The following is a 22,188-nucleotide window of genomic DNA, read 5'->3' on the forward strand; positions in this document are numbered from 1 at the left end:
TAAATACCTCCATTGAGACTCTTTTTTTGACTTGGGCCAGTAGCAACCGCATTGCACAGTGCTTAAAACCACTCAGAACACCATTGTTACTGCACTGCAAAACCCTGGCGGATGTTTTAGCATCATAGAGGTAAGTTTGCACTCATAATTTCTTCAGGAAATGTAAAAATATATATTTTTCTACAAATAATTTTACAGTATTTACATTAACTAGAGTTTCTTTTATTTTTGACAGAATCCGGTAACACTGTTTGGATGGAAGAAAGCAAGAATGATACCATCACAGTACTGGAAAAAAGCACATTATATGTCTTGAAACTGGCAATTATGTGTGAGAAAATGAGTCTTTTCCTGAATGCATCTACCTTTCTTGAAGGATGTCAAAGCAGCGGCAGCCTTTGACTTCATTACTCACTTCCCACCTGATTTAACTTATGCTGAAGTGGCAATTGCATTTTCATAGCTCAAAACCCAAAGGTAATCTAAAGCAGAGCCCACTCCACGGACACTGCCAAAGCACCACGCAAAAGGCATGCGATTCCTCCACAACTCGGCTCGGATCACCAACATCAGAGGATTTCAAAGCAGTAAAGTCAAGGCAACCTGTAGTTCACTCCGACCGTTTTATCAAAACAAGCATTCGCTGGAGTCTTATAATTATAGGCTAACGCAAAGAGTTGGATTCAAGCATTGCTGCGCAGTAATATCCTTTGAGATCTTGTTGGATTTGTGTCTGAGGATCGGTTGTGCATCAGTGACATCGCCTGGGCTCTAAATGATACCAAATGTTGAAGTCTGCCCCCGTTTCAAACGCCAGGGTAATTGTGGGTATGCATCAGTCAGATCTCGATTTAAACTTCAATGCTGTCTGTCTGCACCTCATGAAGAGATCCAAGAGGTTTCACATTTTATGGTGGGAAATTAAAAGTCTTCATGCTGAGAGTATATGAAATGGCATTTGGTATTGTTTGCTTTGGTAGGAATATTTTATTTTGACCATCGCCGACTTGTCTTTTGGGATTTCGGGATGCACTCTTTTATCTACTTCAAATTTCCATTTCGCTGTATATGTATGTTATGCTTTCATGTGTTCCCCATCTGTCCGTCTTAGCATTTAGATCTGCATCACAATATAATGTATTTTTCTTTTTGTTTCAGTAAAAATACCCTAAAGGGATAGTTCACCCTAAAATTCACATTTACTCATCGATATTTACTCACCCTCATGTCGAGCCAAACATATGACTTTCTAGGAACGCAAAAGGAGATTATTTTGAGAAGATGAAGAGCCTCTATTGTCTGTATAAGGGATATTATAGTTTAATGAAACTAAAACCATAAAAAAAATTTATTTGAATCAAAATGTTAACTGAAATAGAATATATATAACAAAATTTGCCATGATGACATTTCTGATTTTCATCGAATGTATCGATGCACTAAAATAAAGTAAAATAAACAAAATAATGAAAAATTACATTTAAAAACAAGTTGTTTATACTATTTGTGTGCTATATTCCAAACTAAAAGTAATGAATCGACTGAAATATCAGGTAAATTCCCTTGTGGAATCAGACTGGAAATGAAGTATAAAAAAATGTCCTTTTTGGAGCTTGACAAACTCTAGTCACTATATGCTTTAATTTTTATGGAAAAGCAATAAAAAATTTTTAAAAAATCATGGGTTTGGATCAACATGCGAGTGATTATGCGACAGTGTTAATTTGTAACTATTTATCTGATTTTATGTAAAACCGAACGTTTTATCAAAAAGCTTGGGATGTCATCTTCACACCTGGACATCATCTTTTGAAGTCGAATCTCAAAAGAAGTGCAACTGTTACCGTATCGCTCTCAGAGCATGGGATGAACCTCCTGCGGTCATGATATGATATGTTCCAGTGGTGCCAGGCCCCAATGCATGCTGGGAAGATCGAGAGTGTGAGAGTGATGTGGTGGAACAGTGTCACTCTCACACACGTGTGTTTGGTGTCAGAACTGCCCTCGCTGCTGTTTCACACGTCCTTCTTCTGAAACTAGAGCAGATGTCATGCAGGGCTGGAAAATAATGATGAAAGCATAGCTGCATGTCCTTACGTTTAGTGTGGCCATGATATCAAACATCAGACATCATATATACAGGACCGTATTAAGACAGTGTGGTGTCTAACCCCCCTAACATAATTAAGGTGATTTCTCAAATCAAATGTAATTTATTAACTTGTCCAACTACCGTATTTTTCGGACTATAAGTCGCACCTAAGTTTAAGTCGCATCAGTCCAAAAATACGTCCTGACAAGGAAAAAAAACATATAAAAGTTACACTGGACTATAAATCGCATTTATTTAGAACCAAGAACCAAGAGAAAACATTACCGTCTCCAGCCGCGAGAGGGTGCTCTATGTTTCCAGTGTAGACTACAGGAGAACTGAGCAGCATAGAGCGCCCTCTGGCGGCTGGAGACGGTAATGTTTTAACTTTAACTTCAATGGTAAACAGGGAGAGCAAGCGAGAGTGCAGTCAATCGCTTCTGTGTCATTGTCGTCCTGAGCTCATTCTTCACTCGTTTAAAAAAAAAACATTCGATCCCTGGAACATTTTGAATTGTAGCTAAACGTCTAGCGTCCTTGTCTTTCTTTAACTTTCTTTTTGCAAAACCACTCAATTGACGTCTGTCCATTTTGATTCATTTTCTGTAGCCGTTAAAAAAATTACACATTTGCGCGTACTCTGACAGATTTGGGGCGGAAGTGGGGGACTGATAGTGGTCATGTAATCTTTATTTATTTATAATTTATTATTATTATTTTATTTTTTATTGTTAAGTTAGTGTTCATAAACGGGTTATGTATGGTCTTTTAAGAATTTCAAGGTTATAATAAAACAATTTACGAAAAATATTTTTAAAACTTGTGTCATGTGGTGCCCCCCTAGTTGTTGTGAATGGTTGGACTGGCCCAAGTGCCCTTATGGATAATCCGATTTTGGATATATATATATATATATATATATATATATATATATATATATATATATATATATATATATATATATATATATATATATATATATATGACAACAAACTGTTAGAAAAAAGGGTTCATTGGGGTTCTATATAGAACCATAGGGTTCTTTACTCAACTCCAAAGAACCTTTTATGCTAAAAAAGTTCTATAATGACAAGAAAGAACCCCTTTGGCACAAAGGGTTCATATCTTGAATTTTGTGATCATTCACATTTGAATACACCGAATAATGCAGTGAAAGAACGCACTCAAAATGCACACGCGCCACGTGCACTAGTATGACTTCATCATGTAACTTTACATTAGCCTAGATGCATGCACTTTTTAGGCACGATTTGTTTAGTTTTTGAATATACTTGATACTGTTAAAAGGCACATCATTAAAACAAAAATACGAGTTCACATTTCACACCTAACCAAGTGTGGAAAACGTAATTATAACGAGCTACTAAATTAGTTAAAAATGCCTATCCATACACAGCTATGATTTGCGAACCCCAAATTGACTTAAATGATTCGCGAAACCACTACGAACTCCCGAACTGATTAAAATGTTTTGCGATCCCCAAACTGACTCAAACGATTCGCGAACCCGCTCCAAGTCCCAAACTAGAGTCAGATGACTCAAATAATTCGCGACCCCGCTACGAACTCCTGAACTGCTTCAAATGATTTGCGATCCCCAAACTGACTCAAGTGATTCGCGATCCCGCTTCGAACTCCCGAACTGATTCAAATGATTCGCGATTCCGCTCCGAACTCCCGAACTGATTCAAATGATTCGCGATCTCTTTCCAACTCCCAAACTAGAGTCAGATGACTCAAATGATTCGCGATCCCGCTACGAACTCCTGAACTGCTTCAAATGATTTGCGATCTCCAAAATTGATTCAAATGATTCGCGATCCCGCTCCGAACTCCCGAACTGACTCAAATGATTCGCGATCCCAATACACATAATGCTATAAAAGTGTGCACATCCAGAGAAATTAACTAGCTCAAACTAGACTTACACGCAAAATAAAAGCAGCATTGCAAATAAATAAATAGATATGACCATGGAAAATATGTATTGCAAAATCATTGCTTTTACGCTGTTTCATTTGTTTTGCAATTATTAATTTTTGTTTGCAAAAAGCAGATGTATTTTCCTCAATACTTTAAATAAAATGTTTTAAATTTGTTTTTGTTTTTATTGTTTTTGTATATTTTTGTATATTGTATATTTTTTCTGGGCTATATATATATATATATATATATATATATATATATATATATATATATATATATATATATATATATACACACACACACACACACACACACACACACACAGACACACACATCAAATACCGATTTTGTCATAAACCTGTTGCTTTATAAATTGGCTAGATTTGTTTTTGGCAGAATGTCTTTTGTTGCTGACTTTTTCAGAGAAATAGTTAAGATATTGAAGGGGTGGCCAGCTAAAAGACACTTTCTTTTCTTTCAGCTGTATATCAACTTCCAGTTTTATCAAGCTTCCACAGGTCTATTGTGTACAAGCATGTTTTAGGTAAATATATATTTTTAAGTAGCTCATAATTATAATGCTGCAACATGCTGTGAAACTGATGCTGATGCTATTTGAAAAGTTTGTCCACAGGAGGGCAGTGTTTCTTAAAATTTGCCCAGTGTTCGGCATATACTTGACCTTGAAGCAGGATGAGAATGAGGTGATGATGTATTTAAGGTCTTACATTCATTCACACACGGTTTTGCTCCTTTCTCAATGGTGAAAAATAAAATAAATCCTTATTCCTATTACTACTGTTTAAAATAACTGTTTTCTATGTGAATATATTGTAAAATAAAATGTATTTCTGATGCACCGCTGAATTTTCAGCATCATTACTCCAGTCTTCAGTGTCACATGATCTTCAGAAATCATTAATATGCTGATTTGATGCTCAACAAACATTTATTATTCATTGTTGAATTATTATTATTTTTTTGCTGCTTAATATTTTTGTTCAAAGTAAGATTTAAAAAAGGAAGAGAAAAATAAATGAATACTTTTATTTACTGTAGCAAGGATGCATTTAATTGATCAAAATTGACAGTTCTTTTGAATCCTTAAAAAAATGATAATTTCCACAAAAATATTTAGCTGTTTAAAAAATAGCATGGTTGGTACACTTCAAAAATATATTAAATTAGAAAAAATATTTTAAATTGACATAATATTAATATTATTTAACAATATAACTATTAAATTAAATGCTGAGATTAATATATTAATATTAAACAATATTACTCCTAATTACTGTAATTTCAATCAAATAAATGCAGCCTTGGTGAGCAGAAGAGACGTCTTTTAAAAGCATTAGAAAATCGTAATCATTCCAAACCTTTGACTGCATGAAATTCAAAGGTTTATGCATTATTCATCATGCATCACTTATTTGTTTTCTCTTATGAAATCATTTTGGGTCAGAGTTATGTGATTGGTTCTTGATAAAGGACAAACAAAGTTGTTCCAGGAACGTGTCCAAGTTGACAACTTCACGGTCACTATTTTTTTTTATTTTTATTTTTTATTTTTTTAGCAGAGGATGAATTGTGAGCTTACAGGTGTGATCAGCTCTAGATAACACCTCTATGCATTACTTCCACCCCCCTCTTGCAAAGTGTCCCATTTACTGCTGTCGTGCTGGAGGTGTTTAAGGATTGCGTCCCGCCACCTCTGTGCTCCCTTGAGCTTCACACTTCATTTGTACGGAAACCTCCCAGCGGCAGCAAATACTTCACGAGCGCTGCCAGCATAAATCATCAGGACCGACAAACCCGTCTGCAACCTTCAGACAGCCGTGGGACACTCAGGGTCTCTATTTTCAGATACCCTGCAGGTTTCACCCTGTTAAAGGCATCAGGGCATTGTCCTTGGCACACCTCCAGCCAAACTGGGACAGCACTATGCAGATTTGATTGCTTGTGAAGTGATTTGGAGCAATCAGGGGCTTAACTGTGTGAGAAATGACTGACCCTCACAACCAGAAGCCTCCTGTTTCACCCGGAGAGAACGAAAGGAAATGATGCGTAAATCAGACTTCCTCAAAGAAAGACACTGAGGTGTTCGGAGAAAAGACTTCTGTTCGGAACTTGCACTGAATAAATGTATAAAAAAAAGGTTTAAATTAAAATTAATTAAATTAAATTGTGGAAAACTTTCTAGTGGTTAAATTATGGATTTTCAAAAGAAAAATGGATTTCAACAGGTTTTCAGTGAACGAAGTAAAAAAAAAAAAAAATATATATATATATATATATATATATATATTATTATTATTATTATTATTATTATTATTTTTTTTTTTTTTTTTGCATACCTATGCATTTTTATTTTATTTTATTATTTATTTATGTATTTATTTTTACCAAAGACTGGCATTTCTTTTATCTGGCATATGACAGTAAACAAAAAGTAACAAAATCAAGAAAATAACTATTTAAATTTATTATATATACATACAGTGTAAGTTAATAGATAGGAATTTTTAGTTTTTTTTTATATTAATGCAATGAATTATGATCTAAAATAAATATCAAATACAGTGGGTATAGAAAAGAATCAACCTCTTTTAAAATAATCACATTTTCTTCCTTTGCAGCCTGAAATGAAGACAGAAACAGTTGTTAGTTTGATCCAGCTGTATTTACTCAATGCAACTTGCAACATCAAAGTGAAAGATAAAACATAAAAATGTCAGAAAAATAAACAATCCCTTTATTTTTTAAGCATGGCAGCAAGAAATCATAAGATCTATCTATCAGTAACCGCTCTGAGTTTTGTCTTAAAAGGGCCAGAGATCGTTGATAGACAGAAAGACCATCATTAGTTCTTGCTCTCTCGTTTGTACTTATTTTCACTTAAAACCCTCCAACCAACAAATGAAAACATAATCTGAAAACTTTTATCAATTAGCCTCGATAAAGATGACAATCTTTGAAAGGAAACACACGTGTTTTGTCTTAAAACAATGTAATAGTGTTGAACTGGCTCTAAGTAGTGCTAAATAAGCCCATTGAGTCGTTTCCTGGCTGAGGTGATCCAAACCAAACATTGATCCAAGCTGAACTTCTGGATGTTTGCGTTCATTGATAGGGCCGTTTAAAGACCCTCAGTCCAGGTTTAGACAAACAATGTGTTTGAACAGCTCACAGCATTAACCGATCCGTTTCATCTGACACATTAACGCTGATTAATCATCACATAATGGAGCATTTGTCCGTCTTGAAGTGTATGTTTTGAAAGTCTCCGGTGGAAATTCAGGAAAAGTGACAGGAAATCATATAAAATCTCATGGAGATTTGAGCCTACATATTCTGGCAAGATATGCACAGATAAGACCCGTTCAACGAACTGACTCGAAGACGTTTAAACATCGCTATGCTCTTCAAGATAAAGTAGCCTACTGTTGCACAATGTAAACCAGGACCGAAACGCTCTCTTTCTCAGGTTTTCATCAGAGCTGTTCAGAAAGCACTATTTATTTTCAGCACGTTTGACAGAGAAGTATAATGTTAAATGCAGACCAGCCATATCTTTCATTCTTTGGAAAGATTAAGAAGTGCAAAGTCATAAAAGACAGAAAGCAGCTTTAGTAAGTACAGCTTTAGTTCTGTTCAGTTTAATTCAGTTTAGTTCAGTTTAGATCAATTAAGTTCGACAGAGCTGCTGGCAAATGTCATTTCGAAATGTAGCAGCTGTTTCATATTTTTATTTCCAGTCAGTGCAGCTATGTGAAGTTCAGTTTTGTTCTGTTCAGATAAATTCAGTTCAGTTCGGCTTAGTTGCATTTGATATTGCTGTCAATTCATGTGTGCATGGTTCAGCTCAGTTTACTTCAGTTAAACTTTGGCTTAGTTCAGTGAAGTCATTTCTACATTTTCTCTTTTTATTTATATCTAGCTCAGTTCAGCTAAGTTTAGTTAAATACATGTTAGTGTTAAATACACTTACATTGAATTCAGTTCAAGATGGTTGAGTTCAGTTTTATTAAGTTCAACAAAACTGTTGGCAAATGTCATTTCTCAAATTTAGCAGATGTTTCTTTTTTCATTTCCAGTCAGTTCAGCTCAGTTTAGCTCAATGTAGTTCAGTTTGGTTTCGTGTCAATTCAGTTTAGTAAATAATCGTTCCTTAGAGATTTTAGAGATTAATGTTATTATATTAATATGTTAGTAGCTATGTTCAGTTAAATTCAGTTTAGTTCGCATCATTTTAATTCAGCTAATTTGATTTAGACTAGAGCTCAGTGAAACAGCAGTGAAAGTAGAAAAGGGATTGAAAATACATTTACAGTTGTTACTTTTGTACGCTTGTATAATAAATGGCTTATATCATGAATTTTTTATGCATAATGTTTCAAGAATAGGACAAATTCATGTTTTTATAAAACTTTTCTACACAGTTCTGATTATTTTTTACAAAATCATCGAAGACATATTTGTACTACCGTATTTTTCGGACTATAAGTTGCACCTGAGTATAAGTCGCATCAGTCCAAAAATACGTCATGACGAGGAAAAAAACATATATGTTGCATTTATTTAGAACCAAGAACCAAGAGAAAACATTACCGTCTCCAGCCACGAGAGGGCGCTCTATGTCTTCAGTGTAGACTACAGGAGAACTGAGCAGCACAGAGCGCCCTCTCGTGGCTGGAGACGGTAATGTTTTCTATTGGTTCATTTCTCTCGGTTCATGTCAAATTAATTTTGATAAGTCTCACCTGACTATAAGTCGCAGGACAAGCCAAACTATGAAAAAAAGTGTGTCTTATAGTCCGGAAAACACGGTATTCCTTCTAACTTCATGCATTAAGTTTTTCTACCAAACTGCACATTTGTGTTTATCAAACTGCTTATTTTAACAGTTGTATATGCTCAACCTAATCATCACATGTTCTTCATTAATGAAAAATAAAAACAAACAAACAGTGAGTTATAACAAAAAGCCATTTTTATTCTTAAAGACAAATGATACAATCGTCAGAAACGCTCACACATCTTTACTGGATCGTTAGTCCCATACAAACAGGTTAAAGATTCACAAACTATGGTTGAAACAGGACGAAAGATTGTCGAAATTGAAACATCTGTACAGTATGTGCAAGGAAGTAATGCTCGACACATGAGATAATGCATTCTCCCGTTGTTTACAACACAAGCATTGTGATGAATCAAGATGCATATTTCTAAACCAGGGTTTCGAATACAAAACACTTCAGTTAAAAGTACAGAAACAACTATAATGGAGCGCAGCATTTGGTTTTCTTCATGTGTTAATTTGACCTTGCGTACTGGCAATGTAAATTAAATTTGCAAATAGATATTCTAAGGAGAAGCCCAAAACTCTGTATGTCTGTGATAGTGACAGAACGTACTGTATGCAAATGAAATCTCAATGCTTTTTTTTAATGTATAGAATCTCTGCTGTAGAACGACTCTTGCAAAGGTACTACATAAAAAAGGGTAAATGAAAAACATAATCCATAGCCCAAAAGCATATAAATATTTGGCCCTGTGACCTGTTTGATTAAGACAGACCAATGTTGTTCTCGTGTTATCAGGCATATTGAAGCAATTAAACACGGATTCATACAATGTTAACAGTGCAGAGGTTCTTTACATTTGCAGTTACCTGCTTGCAGCTTTTTGTAAACATTCTGTAAACATAAACGCTCTCCTCACGACCAGAAGACACCACGGTAAAAGAAAAGACTAGATATATATAGTAGGGCGGTTAAAAACAGCAGTGTAAGTGTTTTTGTACTTAAAGAAATGGATTTTAATACTGTACAGAAGAAATTAGAGGACTTACAAACACTCAATTTAGTTGTTTCTGCAGATTTGAAATAAACACAACCTGCCTTGAACTTTGACCCCAATTAAAGATGCAGTTCAGATTGCTAGTTTTTGGGCAAATCTCCAAAAAAAGAGCATGTCCGGGTTAAATCTTATCACATGTGCATTTTGCATGAAGTTTAGAGCCACGTTTAAGACTTTCTGCATTGCAATCATAATTATGAATCACTGTTAAGGTGGGAAAAATGCTTATTTTTATTCATCAAAAAGTATTTATATGCCATTGGACTGAATTTTATTGATGCTAATTTATTTTATTTAATGCATTGAAATACAAAACAGGATTTAGGAAATGGGATTCGTTTTCTTCATGCAAATGTAACTTCTTGAGTAAAATATAACACAGACATTCCTTTTTGTTCTTTATAAATAAATAAAGGTGACTTTGTATCTGGCATTTAGGCTTTTAAAAAGAAGTGCTTTGTTCCACACAGAAATAGAAATAAAAAGACAATTTGTTTAAGGGCGCTGCCAGCAGCCTATTAACTTACATTTGGACAAACATTGTCTCAAGTACCACTTGTTGTTGAATCCAGAAACATATGCATTAACCTTCAAAGACCACAACTACAAAGTGTAAAGAAATTGCATTATTACAAATATAACTGTTTTAAAATGTGTAACCTATTTGGCAGGAGTTCCCTGCCAGTGATAATTTCATCCCAACTCATTATGGTTTGTTGACCAATAAATAAAATCTAGAAATAGAGATGATGAACTTTTCTGGTAAGCATCCATTGTTTAATTTAGGCTCAATTTGATTGTCCGTTCAGTATAATCGATAGTGTTGCAGGCAAGATTCTGTTGTCTAACATGCCAGAAATATCAAAGTATACTGAATATATATTGTACCTCAATAGCATTAGCACACAGCAAAGAGACATTTCTGAGTTTGATTGTTTGCATAGTGTTTAACTAACCTACAAAGTGCAGTAAACCATCCAGTTATAGAACAAAAGGCTGATGATAGTAATGATTTTATATCTGCACAAGAGACAGAAACTGCTCGTTTTATTATTGCAAGTGCATGCATGAGATTTGATCATGTCTGTATCTGGAGATGCAAAGAGTTAGGCCACTGCTGCGAGAGTTTGGTCAATCTTGTAGTCACCAAAAAACATTAAATAAAACATTTATCTAAAATAAATTAACTAAATAAGCATTGGATACCAAAGTCAAACAAGTGGAGAGTGCAGCACGTCACCTCTCGTAACATATCTTTGTACATTTATTGATTGTTTGTGTTATAGATGTTACCTACTCAGATTTACTCCGTCTAAAACATTTCTGAATGCTTCCGACTGAGAAAAATCCACAAATGTTTAATTGTTACAATGAAATATCCTTCCTTCATTGCTTACACATCATTTGAGTTTCTTTTTGGTTGCTTTAAAATAACAATAATAATAACAAAACATTTAAATTACAAAATGAGTAAATATTTCATTAAGTTATTAATAGATGTTCCAAAAAATAATATTCAAACATCTTAAATTTTGTCCCTCTCAACACATTGCATAATTTAAGGTTTATATGGCTTATATTGCTTCTCGAATCAGTACCGTTTGCTACCATTTCATACATAAATTAAAATAATCAGAGGGAATTAGCCAGAAAATAGACTTCCAGCATGCATAAATAAAAACAACAACAACAACAATTGCTTTCAGTGTTAAGAAATGCTAAATTATACAGAGTTAATATAAAAATATTCTGCGCCAATAGTGTGGATGCATTCCTATTGCAATGAAAGTTTACTCTAGGACAGAAAAAGGGAAGAACGTTCTGGGATCGTTTACTCTTTAACATAGTTCTGTTAATTACACACAGCTATTGAATGGCTTAAGAAGACCTAGCGCACAAGTCATATGGACCACTTTTTTGGTGCTTTTTGGAGTTTAAAGATCCATCTTAAGGAGGATTTCAGAGCTCGACAGTGACCGTATGCTTTCGTTGTATTCAAATGCGCAGCATCAACATTGTGCTAAACATCTCCTTATGTGTTCTCCAGAAGAATGGAAGTCATACAAATTCGGAACGACATGAAGGAGAGTATATTTTAGTTCCTGGCTGAACTATTCCTTTAAATTCAATGTTATATCAATGGTGGAATGTCAGATGAATTCGATTAAAGGTGCGTTCACATTACACCTTAATGCAGTAAATCATTCCCTTTAAGGGGCATCTGTTTTATAGAATTAAAAAACATCAGTGTAGTCATAAAAATACACTGCTACCATTCAATATTGTACTTTTGTACCAATGAGTACCAAGGAGTACCAATGACTCTGTGCTTCAAATCTGATGATTTTTTCATGCAACTATCTCTCGCTCCTTGTCTTTAAGGCTAACAGTGCTGCGTTGAGGTCTCGTTCGAGCAGACCGTTTCAATATGGTCTCCAAACGGACTCGTCCATCCTGCCGCTGGAGTTGAGAACGGTTGGCGAGCTGCTGTGGCTGCCGTCCGCATCGCCTCCGTCCGTCTGATTGGGCAGGTTGGGGTTGATGAGGGTGCTGCCGGTGGATGCGCTAGTGCAAGGCGGCAGCATCCTGGAGGGGGATCGATCTCCACCTGGCACCATAGAGAACTGGTACGACCCGGACGAGGCGCCGTAGTAAAGGTACGGCGTGCTGCTGGTCTGGAACGGGCCGCTTTGGTTCTGGGTGGATCCGGGGTACGGCGGAGGCAGGTAGGTGTGGTAATGGCTGGGGGTGGACATGCCCAGAGACATTCCCGAGGTGACCGGTGTAGGAGTATATGTGAACGTCCCAGGATAGTGCATTCTGGGATTGGGGAAACGGGAGTCTGTGAGGGAGGACAGACCGGGAAATTGACGTTCAAACTGCCGTGGGTCGGCCGAGAACGGACTGAGATCCGACGCACCTGGTGGAGAGAAAAGAGCAGTGATATTTAATTCAAGAATATGTTTCGTGCATGTCTTCTTTCAGTGGGGTCCAAACATTAGGTTGCACTAGTGAAAATTACTTTTTTAATTGCTATACACTTTTCAGTCCAATTTCTTTACATGATCAGAGCATTTATATGGTATGAAAACAATCAGTAAAATTAAGTTAAAAAGTGCAACGATGATAATTAAAGTACATAATGTTAATTTTACTCAATGTTTTTGTATCAGATAAATTCTCTGATTATAATTGGATATTTATAGATTTGTCAAGATACATTTCCATCAACGTTTCCATTGTACTAAACAATTGTCCATTTCATCTGCCATGTAGAAAAAGTGCACAATATAATATAATTTTATTTTAAATTCTAAATTGTGTAATTGTATTTATTTTTGAATCCTATAAAATTACATAATATATTTATTAATGTATTGTCAGACTTTTAGGCCCCAGTTCATTTAACATTTAAATGACATTTGCGTTTATATTAGCATTTCATGAAAATAAATGTATTTCAGTCTCTGTGGGTAATTTTATATTTTCATATGTTTTCTTATTAAAGATTTAGTTGTACTAAAATGTTGTTGGGACACTTTAACTCTTTTTCAACTTAGTTTATTTATTATTTCGCCTTTGACACCCTATTTGAGGTCATCATTGTTTTTGTATTAGATGCATGCTTTGATTATGAAAATAATCAATTAATTATAAGTAGCTTGAGATTCAAAGTAGCTTCATCCACACACAAAATGAGACAGAGATGGATAAAAGGGCATTGTTAAATCAGACAGAAGAGGGCGCTGTCAAACTTAATTTGCATACAGCTCAAACTAACACAAACCTCTCTTTATAAACTGAAGAGAAGGATGGAGTGCATGCAACTTTATCTGCATTTCTCTTCCAAATAATGGAAGTAAATATGAAGAGGCTCTCCGAAAGTGAAATCTATTTTGTCTTTGTTATTATCAGAGTCAGTGTTTGAAATATCCCAAACCATGAAAGAATCAAGTGCAAGAAAAAAGTTCATATTGTTGCACATTGATCCAGAAGTTCCTGTTGTGACTCCACATGAACAGATTCTCTTTACAAGCCCAGTCTTAGGATTTTTAATCAGGGAAAATGCTATAAATTTTAACCAACCGACAAGAGAAACTGGCTCATCTTGCATGTGAGCGTTTAATTGCCCTAGCAAAACATAAACATGAATTAACTGTTTATTTGCAACCTGAATTACACAATACTTTGGAGGATTCAAGGTCAAGATGAAGACTAATGCTGCAAAAATGTCACCGGGCCGTAAAAGATTGAATATGCAAACGAAGTGTCAAACGGCGCTGATGTGCTGCTGAAAGATTTCGAGTTTGGCTCCTGGCTGTTTGTTTCTTCAGCGGCGTTTGCTGAAGAGGTTTGTATGTGAATGCATCAAGTACGTTCACGCTCACATGCGCAAACACGCATCCTCACATTTATATGAATATCAAAGAGAAATGTCGGCGCGCACATGGAAACACTTAGAGGAAAAAACAGTTTCCACAGGATGCATAATGAGCAGTCTCAGATGTGGTGGCATGACTGCGATTAGCCAAAGAGAAGGGCCGATCTACTCTCTTAGAACCACAAGATGTTTTTAAATTATAAACCACTAATGGGCTGTGACTCCCAGAACCCCAGGAGAGAGAGAGAGAATCCCAGAGGAACGTCTTATCATCTCTACATCTGTCTATTTCTGCACTCTGTATTCTTCATGATCTGCTTTTCAAATGGAGCCGCCTGCTAAATTAAAGGTTATAAACAAACAATAGCAAACTCCTCTCCTCTTTTCCCTTCCATTCCGTTTCCCATTCTTTTCTTTTCCTTTCAAACAATCAAACCAAAACTCTTTTATTTTATTTTCTATTTCCCCTTTCCTGACCTTTCCTATTTCAGTTTCCCCTTTCTCTTTCCTTTACTTCAAAGAAAGAAAAATCATTTCCAATTTTTTTACCTTTTATATTCCATTTCCCCTTTCATACAAACCCAAACAATTTTACTTCCCTCATCCTCTTCCTTGAGGTTTCCCATTTGTCCCTAACCAAAATCTACTTTTTGGGAACATTTCTATGTTCTTTACCGTCCTATTTCTCCTTTTCTTTCCTTGACTCAATCAAGTCTTATCCTTTCTGTGTCCATTTTCCATATTTCATTTTCATTTATTTTAAACCAAAACTGTTCTAATTTCCATTTCCCTGTTCCTTTGTTACTTTTTTCCATTTCCCATTTTCTTTCCTCCAAACTATCCAAAATGGTTTCCACATTCAATTTCCATTTATCCCTTTTTTTCTTTTATTTCAAACAAACTAAAATTCCATTTCCTGTCCAGATTCTATTTCCTGACCTTTTCCCTCTTTTTCCTTTTTATTTCCCCTTTCCTGACCATTCCCAGGTTATTTGACCCCTTTCTTCCCTTTAATTTAAACAAACTAAAGTCTTTTCCTTTCCATTTCACTTCTGCTTTCCCATGTCCTCTTTTATTTAATCCATTTATTTACCTCCGATGAACCAAAATCCTTTTTTTTTGCCCATTTCACCTTTTCATTACTTGGAGCAAACCAGAATATTTTCCCTTCCTTTTCCCCTTTCCCTTTCCCATTTCTATTTCTCTTTTTTTTCTTTATTTAAAAACAGTTACTGTCCTATTCTTTCCACTTCCCCTTTCCTGACTTTTCCCAACATCAATTTCCCCTTTTCCTTCCTTTCCCTTTCCTTCTGTTTTTCTTGTTCATTACCTTCCTGTTTCCAATTTCCAATCACCTTTTTTTCCCCTTGACTAACGAAAACAAACCAAAAATCTTTTCTTTTCTGTTTCCCCATTTTCATTTCCATTTTGTCCGAGCTAACCTCGTCTCGTCTCTGGTCTCTCCTGTTGCTGAGGTAAAGTCCTGTTTTATGATGATAATTCCCGTCAGTTGTCTGCTGGTTTCGGAGCGGTCGCGTGTCGTCCTTGAGCGCTGCTTTATGAGTGAGAGCTCAGCACACTTTACAGAACATGTGTGGCCAATTATGAGCAGACTGTCTCTCCACATTATCAACTCTTGACATTTCAAACCAAACAAAGAAGACACTTCAGCGAGACCCTTGAAGAAGAGAGGAGACCCACATTTCCCAAACAATGACAGAAATTCACATAAACAACCTTCAATCTCAATTAAACATCGCTCCTCGCTGCAGACATTCACGAGAGTGAACCCATCATGCTATCAGCTCTTGCCAGAGCCTTTTTGGCTGAACTCAATACAACATCAATCACTTTGTGTTACAGGGATGGTGTGGTCTAGTAGCTGAAGCTCAAGGCTAGAAACCAAGAGGATCATGATGGCTCAAGCTGTGACCTATCATCAGTGTGATCTTGCGACCTTTGACCTCAGGTTGCTTTAGGGTTACAAGACTGCATGCTAACTTAAAGAGCACATTAAGAGGTACGGAAGCCGCTAACAAACACATATCATTGTGTTTTCTATGCTTTCTGCATGTATACTACTGTTTAAATATTAGTATGATTTTTTTTTTTTAAAGAAACTTTGTTCATCAACACAACACACACAGTTTCACAAAAATGTGAAGCAGCTCAACTGTTTTCAACATTGATGATAATCAGAAATGTTTCTTGAGCAGCCAATCAGCATATTAGAATGATTTCTGAAGGATCAAGTGACACTGAAGACTGGAGAAATGATGCTGAAATATCAGCTTTGATCACAGAAATAAATTACATTTTAATAGATGTTGACGTAGAAAACAGTTATTTGAAATCCTAATAATATGTCACAATTTTACTGTATCTTACTAAATTTATGATCAAATAAAGGAAGGCTTGATAAGCAGAAAAGACTTGGTACTGCTAAAGTAGGCTACTTTTATGCAAGTCATAATCATTCAGGACAATGGCCGATGTATATATCAAAAGTGCCATGTTGTGTGGACATGTACCATGATATTCTCTGAAGAATTAATATTTACTCATTTTTTTACTCAAAAGCCACTTTTTTTTAATCAAGGTATTCATTTGGTCTGTACATGCAGTCTGTGTAATTGCATATGCTGTATCAAAGTACCCAGAAATTGTACGACTGTAGAGTCCACCAAACATGCTTTTAAACCAGCCTCCTGAAACAGACTTCACTAACGGGAAAAGTCCTCCAGTGTCCCCCCAGTGATCCCAATCTGATAATTCAGAGCTCTCGGTGTAATATTATGCATGCCTTCATCTGCATCCTTCTCAGTCACCAGCTCTCTGGCTGAAAGATGTAACACAAGCCCACAGTGGAGAACAATAACCACGCAAGCAGCTGCACAGGGTGCGATGCATTCGGGACGTGTCTCCTCGAAACCGAGCCATTCAACGGCGCTCCGAGGAAGAACAGGGGGCGTTAGGACCAAGAGGTACATGTGTCTCTTTGAGGAAAGAACAAAGGCTGACATCTCCAAGATGAAAGCGGGGTAATATCTAAACTAATCAAACCCAACCAGGCAGCTGGCCGGGGTTCAAAACGCAGCCACACCAAGAAGTCATTTCAACTTTCACATTCGTTCCAGGCTCAAAGAAAACAGTTAGGGTGGGGAGCCAAGAGAAAGAAGAAAAAAAAGTTCAAAAACCAACCTGGCGGAGAGTCAAACAGGTGCATTAAAGAAAATGTCCACACTGTGTGTTTGTTTCTAAATAAATCCCACAGGGCGGGCGGACCACAATCTGCTGCCTATTTCATTAATAAAGGCACAGCAAACTCTTCCGAAGGCTCGGACTGATGAGAATTGCTTTTGGAAAGCCCATCCAAAACTATTTTTAAAACCCCATCTAAAACTATTTCAAAAAACATTCTTTCGTAATTATTGGTCATGCAACCATTGTAAACTCATGTGAATTTAAATGCTATGTGGAATATTTCTTTGTTCTAAAAAATCATTTGTCACACTACAGGTTGACTTAAAATGATCTAGGGTGGATGATTTTTTTTAATAAAACTATACAAAAAACATAATATATATATATATATATATATATATATATATATATATATATATATAACATGTAGTTGTTACATTGCATGATCATTTACTTTTTTTAATATATCTATATATATATTTATAGATAAAATGTAGTTGTTACACTGCATGATCATTTAAAAAAAAAGATTGTATTAATAAAATAACATAAAAGAGATGAAGAAATAGTGATCAGTTACAGAAGTTACAACACACTTTCTCTGCATTCAAATGAATTCATAAATCATAAAATCCCATGAACATGTTATGCATCAGCTACCTGTGTACCCAAGGTTTGTGAGTCAGAAACTCTAATCCGTTTTATTGTTCCTTTTCAATGTGTTTCAAAAGAGAGTTGAGTTCAAAGACTCTATTGGAGAGGACAGGGTTTGGGGAGGTATTCTTTCAAATGCTCTCTATTTTTAAAGGTGCTGTTGCTTGGAAGACATTTGCCCGCGGGCGACGTATCAAACGCTTACAAAGCAGAAAGTTAACACTGGCAAAAATGCTTTGATTCGACTTCAGCGGGGAAAGAAGCGAAGGGTTTGGACAAATTTTCACTGCTAACACAATCAGCTAAGAAAGTAAATACAGGCTGAGTGTCGAGAATTTCTGAAATGAGTGGTTGTCAGAGAAAGAGATATGAGCCAGAGGAGAACATAATTATTCAGAGTTTGCCCTTTTATAACGCCGTTGTGATTCATGTGAAGTCAAAAAAACAAAAACAAAAAAAGTGACGAAAAAAGATTTATATTTAAAGTAAATGGTTTTATTTAGATTTTTCTAGTATCAAAAAACCCTAAACAAAAATAAAAAGCTGTTTCCAGCATTGATAATAATAAGAACCATTATTAATAACTGAGCATTCAATCAGCAAATTAGAATAATTTCTGAATGATCATGTGACACTGAAGACTGGAGGAATAATGCTGAAGATTCAGGAATAAATTACATTTAAGAATATATTACAATAGATTACCGTTTTAAATGTCAAAAATATTTCACAATATTACTGTTTTTTTATTATTAAATAAATGCAGCCTTGGTGAGAAGAAACATTTTAAAAACATCTTTACTCTTTAAAAACATTTAAAAAAAAATCACATTTATTCCAAATTTATGACCAGAAGTGCATAAAATGAATGTGGATATGATCTTGGGAGAGTCTCTTAAGTTTATTTTGAGACTTTTTGGCAAATCTGAGCACAGTTTGAAACATTGTCTTAGTCTCACTGCTGTCTAAAGGAACGTTTGAGATTATAGAGATCTTATTTGTGATTTGTCTTTTCTATAAGGTGTTAGTTTACCTGAGAGGCGTCTTGGCACGTCGCTGATGGAGGGCAGGCCCGTGGCGCGGGTGGAGGACAGCGGGGTGGTGGAGTGGATGGATGGAGATGTCATTTGGCTCAGGTAAGGAGTGTAGGGCTGCTCGTAGGACCAGGGCGGAGAGGACTGCGTCTGCCGCGGATCTGTGAACGTGAGACATGAGACGACTCCAGTCAACATCAGCACGACAGAATCCTCAAAGATGTGTTTGGGTGTGATTGGAGCCTCTTGTCTTTGTCTTGTCTTTCTAAATAAATTCGACTTATAGTCCAGTGCGACTTTTATATTTTTATCCTCATCATGATGTATTTTTGGACTGATGCGACTTATACTCAGGTGCGACTTATAGTCCAAAAAATACGGTATATATAAATATATATATATATATATATATATATACACACACTATATATAGGCAGTATAATATAGAAATATATAGGCAGTATAATATAGAAATATTTATACCCCCTTTAATGTGTTATTGCATATTTGCAGATTAAATAAAAGTAAAATAATAAATAAATAAATAAATAAATAAATAAATAAATAAATAAATAGAATAAAATAAAATAAAATAAAAGGACACAATTGAAAACAATTTAAATAAATAAAAAATAAAAACAAATAAATATGTGTTTAATTGCATTTAAAATGCTAACATGATAACCGGGACATGTTTTGGAGATCCACCCTCAGAAGAGTCGTACCTGGTGAGAGCCTGATTTAAAGACTCTTTGGGTGACTTTCTTTTTATGTTAATATGGAGACCAAGAGCGAGCAGACTATAGTATGAAAGACTTTGGTATGTAAATAGCTTAATCACATTCAGAGCCAAGAACGGTTTCCTGTTTGCTTTCTACAGTATTCTAGTAAACACAGCGTCCGCTCTGACACGAGAGAGACTCGAGAGAGAGAGAGACGCTCCAAGAGAATGGCAAGCATTAAGCAAACTTTAAAGCTGAGCTCAAAAGATATATATATATAATTGCCCACACTCCAAATTGCCAAAAGTGAAGCAGGAACTAAAGAAAATATTTGGACAGATGTAATGGAATTAAAACAGTAGTTCACCCAGAAATGAAAATCTGTCATTATTTACTCACTCTCATGTTGTTCCAAACCCATGAGCTGTTTTTTTATTCTTTTTTTATTTTGGTCTGCACCGTATTGAATGAGATCTGAGAGCTGTGACGATATCTGAGTCTGTTCCTCACTTTCAGAGGATTTCTGAAGTCTTCTAAATGGACTTCTTTTATGGTGCTTTTATGTCCTTCGCAGACGTGGTTTGAAGATGAAGAGAAGCACAGAGACTCATCAGAACATCTTTCGTCCTCCATGGAAGAGAGAAACTCAGGTTTGGATGGAAAAGGAGGGTGAGAAAACAACAAGTTTTCATTTTTGGGTGAACTATCCCTTTAAGGTGATGTAAGCAGCCAATCCCAGCCGCATTCCCGTAAAAGCACGGACTGCCAGATTTGGCACGTCTATCAGTATCTCCCGTTTAAATCTGATTGATGCTCTTGAATTCACCATTTCTATTTCTTGCATCATTCTCACCCACTCTCCTTTATCTTCTTGGGTTTATCTCCTCTTAAATAAACCTACCTGTTCTCCAAACACTGATGTTTGTACTGTACATAAACCACAGCGATTCTCCAGTAAAGCTCATGGCTGGTGGCCAGAGAGGCTGAAATAGTCGCGCTGATGGCCGGTTTACCTGAGATCTGAGTTTGCCCCTGCGGGTTGAAGGAGTTCGGCGTGGCGTTGAGAGACGGCCGGGGACTCTGGGTTTGCACGGCAACTCTCATGGTGGTCTGGCGCAAACGCTCTAACTCGCTCAGGCGCTCGGAGAACAGCGGCGGTTTAGGGGGGTCTTCCAGTTTCTGTCTGTGTCCTACCGAACAACATTAGACAGAAATTGCAGTTAATACACCTACTGCTCGATTCTGACCAGCTTTCAAGGGATATAGTTCACTCAAAAATGAACATCCTGGCATCATTTGCACACCCTCGTCTTGTTGCAAACCTGTGTTTTATCTTTCTTCTGAGAAACTCAAAAAGAGACATTATGCTAAATGTTCAAGCTGCTCTTTCTATGCAGTGAAAGCGAATGGGAAAGTAGCATAAAAAAGCACTTTAAATGTGTCTTTTGGAATCACATGATTGTTTTGTTGGGCAAATTATATTAAAGAATAACACAAATCTATTGTATGGTCTCAGAACACTTGCAAATACAGCAGAAAAGTCATATGAGCATCATTTCTTACAATGACATTAGAATAAATAAATTATGTCCTTTTTAGGCAAATTTCACTCTTTTTAAAGGGATAGTCGCCAAATAAAGAACATTTTGGCATCATTTGCACACTCTTGTGTTGTTGCAAAGCTGTTGTTTCTTCAGAGCAACACAAAAGCAGATGTTACGCAGAATGTTCATGCTGTTCTTTCTATGCAATGAAAGCGAATGGGAAAGTAGCATAAAAAAGCACTTTAAATGTGTCGTTTGGAGTCATATGATTGTTTTTCTGGGGCAAACGATATTAAGGAATAACACAAATATATTGTATGGTCTCAGAACGCTTGCAAATACAGCAGAAAATTAATATGAGCATAATTTCTTACAATGACATTAGAGTGAATAAATCATGACAGAACTGTAATTTTTAGAAAAAAATTCACTCTTTTTAAGGGATAGCCACCAAATAAATAACATTTTGGCATCATTTGCCTCTTGTGTTGTTTCAAACCAGTTTTTTCTTCCGAGGAACTCAAAAGCAGATGTTACGCAGAATGTTCAAGCCGCTCTTTCTATACAATAAAAGCGAATGGGACAGTAGCATAAAAAAAGCACTGGGAAAATGACCCAATTGTCTGTTTTATTTTTAAGTCACATGATTGTTTTGTGTGAGTAATAGATGCAAATGAGCCATATAGATTAATAACACCTTACATTTTGAACACAAATCTATTGTAGGTGGTCTCAGAAGAAAAATAGT

General features: G+C 35.8%; 1 protein-coding gene across 1 annotated transcript; it reads right to left on the reverse strand.

Annotated features, from left to right (window-relative positions):
• Positions 1-9,010: 9,010 nt before the first annotated feature.
• LOC113095478 (runt-related transcription factor 2-like) lies at positions 9,011-21,727 on the reverse strand. The gene is made up of 3 exons (XM_026261013.1): positions 20,910-21,727; positions 19,174-19,335; positions 9,011-12,821 (listed from the first exon to the last, which is right to left on the reverse strand). Exons 1-3 carry the CDS (start codon positions 20,998-21,000, stop codon positions 12,325-12,327), a joined length of 750 nt encoding a protein of 249 aa, XP_026116798.1. The 5' UTR covers positions 21,001-21,727; the 3' UTR covers positions 9,011-12,324.
• Positions 21,728-22,188: the final 461 nt, after the last annotated feature.

Source organism: Carassius auratus, unplaced genomic scaffold (assembly GCF_003368295.1).
Source record: "Carassius auratus strain Wakin unplaced genomic scaffold, ASM336829v1 scaf_tig00215744, whole genome shotgun sequence".
Classification (NCBI taxonomy): Eukaryota; Metazoa; Chordata; class Actinopteri; order Cypriniformes; family Cyprinidae; genus Carassius; species Carassius auratus.